The sequence below is a fragment of the Pygoscelis adeliae genome, unplaced genomic scaffold, assembly GCF_000699105.1.
Source record: "Pygoscelis adeliae isolate BGI_AS28 unplaced genomic scaffold, ASM69910v1 Scaffold308, whole genome shotgun sequence".
NCBI classification, from domain to species: domain Eukaryota; kingdom Metazoa; phylum Chordata; class Aves; order Sphenisciformes; family Spheniscidae; genus Pygoscelis; species Pygoscelis adeliae.
The window spans coordinates 4,260,381-4,271,025 of NW_008825306.1; the positions used below are offsets into that span (position 1 = coordinate 4,260,381).

General features: G+C 39.1%; 1 protein-coding gene across 4 annotated transcripts in view; it reads right to left on the bottom strand.

The window, feature by feature from the left end:
- The window catches only part of ESRRG (estrogen-related receptor gamma), a 266,930-nt gene that overhangs the window by 222,069 nt on the left and 34,216 nt on the right, over positions 1–10,645 (bottom strand). The window contains exon 1 of one of the 4 annotated variants that reach the window (XM_009330198.1): positions 9,846–10,615. The exons of the other annotated variants lie outside the window; for them this stretch is intronic. Within the exon in view, the coding sequence (XP_009328473.1) occupies positions 9,846–9,970 (125 nt within the window). The 5' untranslated portion in view covers positions 9,971–10,615. Of the gene's footprint in view, positions 1–9,845; positions 10,616–10,645 lie in introns of those variants that run through there. 4 annotated transcript variants of the gene reach the window in all.

Consider the following 10,645-nt stretch of genomic DNA (forward strand, 5'->3'; position numbering starts at 1 on the left):
TGCTTTCAGTTTACATTTCATTATGCTATTACACTCTTTGAAATGTCCATTTTTAAATACCATAGAAAACTGTTTAACATATAGACATTATGTTCAACAAATCTAGGGACATATAGAACAGTTACTCAATATTGGTAAATTAATAGTATCCAGGTACACAGCTAAACATCTCCCAGCTAAAGCATTATTGTAAACTTCATTTATTGATAAAAAAAAACAGGGAAATATTTCAGTGACACTTGGCCCCTTGCTTTACGGTGGTGCTTTTGCTACCTGAGTATTTCTTAATACTCAGGTAGATGTCCTTGCATTCACTTTTGCTAATAAGACCATTTTATTGTGAACAAAAATAAATCAGGATACTAAGCTACAACTTCCTGTCAGCTTTTTTTTCCCCTTCTTTTTATTGCGTGTCTTTCTATAGCTTAATATGAGTCACTTACTGTACTTTAAGTCAATTTTTAAATTGATTTAATGAGTCATTGAGTCATTTACTGTCTTTTAAGTCAATTTTTAAATAAATGCAACTTCTGTTAAATTGATGGTAACTTCTGTAACCAGCTGTTTGGAAATAATCAACCTGAGTTAACAGTGCAGGCTTGTACTGCTACATTCGTACAGACAAGTACATGTCTTATAAAACAATTAAATTCTTGACATAGATGAAATATTATACAATAATGTGTGTGTGCACACAAAAGCAAGTAGGAAGAGAGAAAGCCTGTAGGCATCACATTTGCCTGTGTGTACCTCTGAACATCTCACACGCACTGGCTACCCACTTGCTGGGGAGCAAACAGCTTTTGCGTAGCATTTAATCCAGTAAATCGCTAAACGCGTGTAACACTACCCATGACTTGGCCCTGAGCATCTCTTGGATTATTCACATGTTTAAATTAGACATTTATCACAAACTGCTGGACCACAGCCTGAAGTACGGAGACATTTTGCCAAGGTGCTTCTTTGTAGTGAAACATCTGCAGGAGTTTGGGATACCCGAGCAATTAAGACGGGCACGACTGGCACTCTCTCCTTGGTATCCTCTTTTCCAAACGACCCATGATGAGATGCCCCCTCCACCTGCCTGGATCTCCTCCAAAGAAGTCTTTTCTCCTACAAATTTGCACAGTACATACACCGACTATCATCTCAGTAGTTGACAGAATCAGGCTATATGTGCCAGAGTACACCCCTAATGTTCTCCCAGTGAAAATGTCAGACATCGTGATTCCTTTGTATGTATTTTAAGGGATGCTAATGATTGCTTGTGCTGACTCCAACTCAGAGGCAAAATGAAGACAGACACATTGAAATGGGAATGAAGCATGACAGCAGCTTTTACATAAATATGATCCAGGCATCAATTATATCTGCTACAGCACGGGCCCAGTTATTAGTCGTGCCGGATAACAGGTAAAGAGAGCTGATCCTTACATATGTGTGAGTCTTTTCTTGAGTGTCTGAGATTCACCAAACCACTTTTGAAAACTTTCTGATGTCATCTGGCCCTTACCTACAGCAAAAAGCTTTCTAGTTAATTCCCTGGTTATTTTAATTTCTGAGAACTGGAATTTGGTCTTCTGAATAGCCTGGACGCTGGTGAGACCTCAACGGCATCTCTACAACATCCTCTAACTGTGACAGTGCACTGACGTAAGTTTAGCTCTTCTGTGCTATAGATGCTACAGAAATGAAGCAAAGTTTGTTTTAATATCCACCTGTGCAGTCTATCGCAGGAAAAGAAGTCCTTGATGATCCCTGGGAAATGGAACGTGTGACTAAACGTCCCACTGGCTGAAGAAAACCCCGCAGCTATTCATGATCAGTGTTTTTGTGTAGCTGTCCTTGCATTTTGGGAGGGAGGAGGGTTCAGCTTTAGGCACCCAAGTTTGAAAAGTTTGTCTGAGAATATAAGCTTACATTAGAAATCCCCTACCTTGTGAGACACATGACTTTACCTCAGGGTGAGATGTATATTAAGAGATATTTATTCAAAATTTGAAATTGAGGGGAAATTTAAACAGTGGCAGCCATTCATGAGCAACCATATGTTACGGAATCCGTGCAATGTGTTTCTGAGATAATAGTACAGGGACCCCAGATCTGCAGGAAGCAGAGAGGATGATACCATTCTACTTTTTGTCACCAGCAATAATACACTCAAGGAAAAGAAGTGCCTTTAAAAAGATGTAAAGGAGGACCGTGAGTGCAGTATGTGGATTATTTTTAATGGCTTAACAAGATTAAGCCACATCCATTAATTAATGTATTTTGAGAAGGCTAATGAAAAACAAGATATCTATCTGTTAAAAACATAATACATATATCTTTAATATCAGCTCTGCTTTAGGAGGACTGAATCCAGATAGGAACTGTGGCTAACAAGGTACCTGATAATGCTCCCGCAATAAAAGGTGAGCATTAGCTCTCATTAATTCATGTTCTTAGTGCTATTCGGCATCACGGGCTGACCCGACATGATGTAACAGGATGTGGCATGCCAGAATGCATCACAACGTGTTCGGAATCGTAAAAGCAAACAAACCCTCAACAACTAAACTTCCCTGCAGCCCCCGGTATACTGATCAGACACTGCCTTAGCTTTATTATCAGCATGTTATACCTCCCATTAGTTGTTCAATGAGTATTTTCTCTCATCTGTTTTCTAAACCAGCCAAAGCAGGTCAACGCATCTTCAATTAAAAACAAAAGCACAGAATGGTGCTTAAAGCTTTGACTTACTGGGGTCTTTTATTTTCTTTCCCTCCATGTGTTTCTACCTGGTATCACCCAAATCTAGCATTGCCAAGGGAAGACCAAGGCGATTAGGAGATACACACAGTTATTTTAGCAAATCCCTTACAAATTTTTTTTAATTATTTGGACTTGAAACAAGCCTGAAACATTAGAGCAAAAGCGAGTACAAAAGCAGGAGCTACGGCACCGTATGCCCCGTCTAACAAGGTGTTGAGCACCGAAGCCCAGGGGACTCTTGGTGCTCTCGCCGTGAAGCTTAGACAAGAGCACTCACGAGGAATACGAAGGGACATGAAGTGAGCAATCCCAGCAGACAGCCTGTTGAAATGTCAGTCAGGCACTCTGCCTCCACCACCTTTCACAAAGCTAAACATCTCTTTATGTCAGAACAAATTGGGCAATCCTCAAATCTTTTTTTCCCTTCCCCGACTTCAATGCGACGACGAGCACCGGGAAGGAGAGCGGGAGGAAAGCGGGAGGGAGCGTGCAGAGACAGTTCAGTTCAGTTCACATGAAAGCGCCCTGACACGCTACAAGACTGAATACTGATATTGGCAACTCTTACAATCTTATCAGAGAGGCAGGAGCAGCAGCAGCCGGCGTGCTACAGACCTTCCCCCTTTCCAATTATGCTGGGTGGCTGTTCCCTTCCCAGGCATCCCACAATATCCTTTGAAAATAAACTCCTGGGCTTGATCAAAGGCCACAAAAGCAAACATGTCATTTTCTTATTTACTAGCATATTTACTTTCGTCATATTTTTCTTGTTTCTACTCCTATTTTCCCTCGTTAGTCCATTAAGGATATCTAATTTTAACTGGCGTCTAGCACAGCGCTCAAATGGAGACCAGTGAGTGACCGCAATCTTATTTTAAATGATTTGGTTTCACTTACAAAATTCTGTACAGGGTGTTTGGTTGGGTTTTTTGACCACAAAAACATACACAGAAGTTATTTTTGCAGCATAACAGCACCGAAGAAACCTTCCCACTGACTTCTGTGAGTGTTAGAGAGGTCTTAGTATGATTGTATAGAGATACAATAATTACTTTGATTGATATTTTTTATTTATTTGATTCAACACATGAAACATTGCCTTAAAAATGATCAGACAATTTTCATTTAAAAAAACAAACAAACAAACAACAACAGAAAACTTAACCTGGCTAAGACGAAGAACTCTGAAATCACTGGAACATCTACCTCCGAGAACAGCAAGATTAAACTGCTAGTCCACCTTTAGGTTATAAAGGTGCTGAATAATAAAAATTTATTCTAAAATAAGCATCTAGCTAAAAAAAACCCCAAACAACACCCCCCCACACACACCCCAAACACCATAAAAACCCCCAACAAAAAAAATCTGTGGTTTTAAAAAAATGCAAAGTGAATATTCAGTAAGAAAATACAATTAGTTGGTCACTGTCATGCCTGGCCACCTACTCTTTAGATCACAGGTTTATTGCAGACATGATCATTTGTAGAGAATGATCAATTTCCAAGACTTCATTCTAGATAATATTTTCTAAAAGTTGCCTAAAAGTTCTAATATTAATTGATTATAGTTAAAGATCAGATGCATCACATTACAATTTCAAGTTCGTATTTATGACATTCAGGCAGGTAAATGTCTGTGTGTATGGCTCAGACATTACCAGACCATTTACTGCCCATTACCGCCAAGAAAAGAAGCTCATACTAGAATAAACCGTGCAGCATTTCTAGCATTCGTTAAAGGAAGAAAGCTTTATAAGAAAAAAGAAATACCACTGATTTTTACAGGTGTTTAATAAAGATAAGCTGAAAAAAGGGTTCCTATTTTAAGCTTGGTGATAGCTAAAAATGCATTCAAATATGTTCAAAAGCAATCTGAAGTCTCCTAAAAATGGGTGTTTAAAAGTATTCAAGAAAACAGTAAAAATGCAAATAATATTTGTCACATTATTGTAGGATATGGGACAAAAATGCTCATAAATTCAAAGAACCCTGCTGAGGCAAACTGCATTTCATTTAAATATGACATTATTTGGGAGTCATTAAAACAGGAATAATGTTTATCGGTTGCATTGTAAAGGTTACTATGAGAAACCAGCAAAAGTTTGCCGACAGTAGAATGAGTGGTGCAAGGGACTGTGAGCATAACACCCTTAATTTTAGTCATTATAGCTGTGGCATGGGAAATAAAAAGACTTAATGTAATTGATAATTCACTACTGTAGAAATTCTACACTAAAAATAATGAGGAAGCACCAGTATTTTCATGAATCTCGGTCCAATATTCTAACGTCCTTCATATACATTACAATGAGACCAATCTAAAAAAAAAAAAAATTAAAAAGAAACGGGTGCCAATAGTAACTGCTGACATTCCACTCAGAAATGCGTTCAATCCTGAGAAAGAAGAAAGTATACGGTGCCTTGTGATTGCTACAAAATATACACAACTGCTCTCATCCTTCCATTCAAACATCTTCCCTGATTTTTTTTTTTTTTTTTAAATATAAACCCACCCTAATGGGACCCTTAGGCTACACAGAAGTGGGCTAATATGTTGGTTTTAACATAAAGAGCCTAACTCTCCCAATTAAAAGTGTCTAACCTTGCTGGAGAGAGATGTTTTCTAGCTATAGCCATGAAGAACCTTCTTGCAACTTGAGTTGAAAAACTTTTGTTTACAGAGACTTGCATGTCTGTCTATACTTACTTCTAAAAACATAGCGAAATAATGCTAAAAGACCCCCAAAACTCTGGAGTTGCTGTTATGAACCTCAAACTGTTCCCTGCAGTCAATCAGCAGCATTAATTGCTGGTTATTTGTACATGGAAATCAAGATGTAGACGCACGCAGAGGCCTTGATTACGCAGACATTTAGCCAGTGGCTTGACTATTGTGAGTAGTTTTTGGAGAAGCAATCAAATTAAGCATCCCATTAAACATCTGATGTAGGTAAATGGGCTCCCAGGTCTTAAAATTTGATCCATCTTGCTTTCCTCCATCTATTAGATTCGTTTGTATTTGTAAAAGTCAATCATGCACTTGCCTTAGTCTTGCCTTAATTCTGTCAACAAATTTAAACACATCACATACAGCACTTTTATGCAGTTCAAATTCAGCTATGAAGCCCCATTATGGTTCCAAGTTAAAATAATTCTGCGTCGCGCCCCGCTACATGGTGGCTCGCCTGGAAGCGATGCCAGTCACCTGGACTGTCCATGAACTGGTCTCTCTTCCAACCCATGTTGTGTCTGTTCCCTTCCGATATGTACTGAGCCAGCCATGTGGCCCGAGGGGATGGGGAATGGGGCTGGGATGTTAGATCACCTCTTACTAACGAGGCAAAAGTCCTTCAGACATGCACGTGTTGCTCCCTGAGTCAGCGCTGCTGACGCCACCTTTGTCGGCAGCTATGGCCGAGCAGGGTTTTGGGGAGAACCCAGCAAAACGCTCGCCAGCCAGGCACAGTTCTCACCTAGCGCCTTCGTTCAGAGCTCAGCATTACTACTATTTCTACTAAATGTCTTTTTTTTTTTTTGGTGGTAGTACGATCTGTACCACTATATTTTCCCACCTCTCAGACAAAATGTGTGGCCTTTCCTGAAGCCGTTCTGATTAGAAACCAGAATAACGTCAGCAGGCTTTTGCTGAAGACCTCCACAATTGGCCCAATCTGCATTGCACCACATGGTACGCCGTCTCCTGAAATCCTCACGTGACCTACACCAATTTGTATTCACGTTATTTTCTTTGAGCCTGAAATTGATTTGTGATGTTCTCTCTGAAGGCTCACCATTTACATAATTTGCCATTATTCCTGCATCACACACTACTCCATGTCGTGGGCTAAATTCTTTGCCATGGAAGCGATCAGGCGTGGGCTTACTTTTAAGCACAAGAGGTCCTATGAGATGTCTCTGCTGTACATGCTGTACTTAAGCATACGCTTATTTACTTTGTTGTGCGATAGCTGATACCCAACATATCTTCTTGGAGCGATTAAGAGTGGACACACAATAACTGCAAAGAGAATTGGGCTTATTGTCTCTACAGATTTGCGCTAATATACCAGTGTCTCAAGACATCACTTCATTTTCATAACAAGAAGGAGATTTAATTCCTGCGGATTTGTGTAAAAAGCAATTTGGAAACTTTGCAACAATGATATTGCTTCCCATAAATGCCAAATTGGTAAAAACATCATAAGAGGCGAACAGCACATTCGCAATATCATTTTTTCTATCTTAAGTACCAGCATTATTCAAAGACATTATACCGCTAAGTATCCAAATAATTCATTCATTTTAAGGATCGAAAGCATAATATTATTTTGCTAAATTAAGCTCTCTCTTTTCCAAATCCCTCTTTTCCACTTAAACTGAGGCAACAAAGGCATCTGAAAATGCACCTGTGCGTGCAGCTTTTATTTTCAGTTTTCAGGGTTTGTTCTGCTCCAGTTGGGGTGTGCATTTGCCTTCTTGCTGAGTACCAAAACACAAAAATAATTGCAATAACAACTGTAATTCCCTTCTTTGCATCATAAAACGAGCCTCAGGTATCATCGTCTCATTCCTACCTTCCACTGCTAGCAGGAAGGAGGAAGTTGGCGATGGAAAACATCGCTTACCTTTAACTTACGGGCACTGCTGTAATACAGTATCTCCGGTTAAGAAGAAATTGTAATAACTGAAAGTGACTATTTAAAATGATAGCAAAGATCAAAAGTTCTGACTATGGTAGGTTGGGGGCACAGACAGCCCGGTTTTAAGCGCACCCTATTAACTGATGAACATCAGGACTTTGTGGTCATCTAACACTCCCTATAAATGAAGACTTGATAACAGTTATTGATCTCAGTTTTCCTGGAAGAGGATCCCTGGGCTCAGCAGTGAGCAGTTTTGCTTCTCTCAGTTCATAAATACAAGAATAGAACTATTGCTCAAATGCCACCCCAACTGCCGAAAATGAAATAAAAGTAACATTTCAGTGCAGTGTGGAAGCGATACAGGTGTATTTCCACAGGGTTTTTGAGCAGATAGCCCAAGGTTAATATAGTCTCAAGTTTCCTTATAAGAAATACAGAATTGCCACAGCTGACCCCTGCCATCATTAGAAAATATTTTCTTAGTGAATGTCTACTCAAACCATAGAAGTACGTAAGTTACTGTTCTTATTTATTTATTGATCTTCTTTGTGTTACCGTGGAACTGGAATACCTCTGAACATTAATGAATTCAGCCTAACAATATACAAGATGGGACCATGAGCATCTCTGCTGCCCAGGCAAGAAGCTGAGGCAGGGAACGGGAAGCGTTGGGTTGTTGCATCCCCAACACAATTGTGTCACAAGAAACAGCTGGAAACAGCTGTTGTCTCTCCTGTCTTACTCTTTTGTCATTCAAAACTTTTCCCTGTTTCCCTTCTTTCTAGATTTTCTCTCTAAAACTCTGCTATTGGCTGGTCAAATCAAAAGCTGTTTTATAAAACCTTCTGTGATGCTGCCAGAAGTGCCTACATCACTGAGAATATATTATCACACAATTTGAACAGAGACAATTAATCCCCTCTCTTTCCATCTCCCCTTCCCCAAAATCAGAAAAACAATCTCTCCATCTCCTGACCCCCAGTTCAGATTAAACCTGGATGTCGAAGAGGAGACCTAGAGAGAGGTGCACGCCCCTTCCAACGTGGATTTAAGGAGAAGCTACACAAGTAGATGAACTGTTGAACTCAGTCCTCTGTCTTAAAAATACATTTCATTGGGATCCTTAATGCATGATATAAGTACCCAAAAGATGTAACAGAATTCTGAAATGAATTAAGGATGTATTGCCATCTCCAGCAAAATAATAAAAGTAGAGAGATTAAGAGGCAAGCATATCTTTTTGAATTGTAAAATAGGTTTATAGGTCTTCTAATAACAACTTTTACTCAAACCTTACATAAATAGGCTTATATGAGACAAATATTATGTGGGCTATGTGGAAACTACAAGGTCCCTAATCATGTTTAGGGATTACTTGACAGAACAGAGACATTTCATTCCTATTGGACCTAGGGATTACAGCAAAGAAACATCTAATATTCCATTTTTAATTTCATGCATTTTTTATTTACCTTTAATGATGCTGTATATATTCATCATCCTGAAATATTAAAACAGTATGAAAAAAGTAATAAATTGGTGGAAAATTTAGGGAATGGGAATGCAACAGCACGCAAATCATACACTATCAAGTGCTTGATACACATTTAAAATAACTGCCTAGTACAGCAAAGCCAAATTCCTGGCAGATTTCTGAAGCGCAAAGTCACAATAAGAAGATCAGCAGAACAGACTGAAATAATAGAATATTCATCCCCCTAATCCATATGCAATTCTTTAGGGCTTTTTTTTAACAATGCATATGAGGTCTGACTGTATTCGGGATTTAAATAAGTTGTCTCTCTCTCTCTCACACACACACATTCACTCAGTATTTTTGTTAAAAAAAAGTATATACAGTTATCATTTCTGCTCTACTGCACCCACATTGACAAGGTTAGCACATCTCCTCACACCTCAGATGAAACAACAGCATTTTAAACAACAAAAGTGTTAAAAGAAATGCATTTATTCATACCATTGAAACCTCCTGCAACAGCTTTGTTGGAAGGAGGGGGTCCAGTTTGCCTGGGAAAGGGATTTTTTTTTCTTTAATTCTTTTTTTTAACTCTTTCCTACTTCATTCTAAGTAATTACTGGTTAATTTAAAGCAATTTCACATTTAGTTATTGGCAATAAAATTTTGAAACCAGTATTAAATCTTTGAGATCATGCATTTCTCTCTAGACAGATGGAATTTTAGATCTACTATTGTGTAAAGGGACAGAGACCTAGAGACGAATAAATCATCACTCAAAAGACAGATGCTGATGATAATAATGATACATGTAGAAAAAGTGCGTGAGGATGGGTGATGGGGAGGTGTAGTATAAAACTTCCGTTGCCATGCATGAGATTACTGAACTACTTTCAAGTAGTGCAAAGCCACAACCGAGTTATAGATGTTCCTCCAAACAGGAGTATGAAGAAATTCATACCATACCATACCATACCATACCATGCAGACATACGAAGCCTGATCTTGAGATCAAGGGGGTTTTACGCAGGTTTAGCTCTATGATTATGCTGCAGAATCTCAACGCCAAAGACGGGTTAGATACGTACCTAAACATAAGACATTTGCAACAGTAATATACACGTGGACTTGCTAAATAAAGGTGCCTATATGTGATAATTACAGTGGCCACATGCAGAAAGCAGCTTTCACAACCATCACAACAGTTCTCGTCACAACTCTGTTAGTGAGGCGAAGGAGCGCTAGGACAGGTGATGGTACATGGAAAGCCATCTGGTAAGTGAGAAAGAGCAGCCACATCCTGTCGAAACCCGAATACCCAAATGGAGCTACATGCTATTTGTAGTAACAGGTCTCATGAGAAATGGCCTGGGGTGTAGATTGCTGCCGAGCATTTACCAGGACTTCGGGTTTCTACCTGGTGAGGGACATGCTGATCCAAGCCCCTTCAAATCATGCTCGTGTTATTAGCCAAACTGTAATATCAGTTGACATTGCTATTCAAACTGCAAGGTCACTGTTTTAATTTGACACAGACTAAACAGGCAATGTAAAACATATTTAATGAAAGATTTTCTTTTTGGTAAGGAACCTGCTTTTCTTTGGTAAGAACCTGCTGTGATTTATGCAGCCATGATACCAGTACCTACCCATATTGTGGTGCCTGTCTACTGACGCAGAGTCCAAGCTTACTGGTGCTTATTGCTTACAGGTATCTAATTATTATTGATAGATAGAGGAAAAAAAAAAATCATAACCATACTGAAATCAG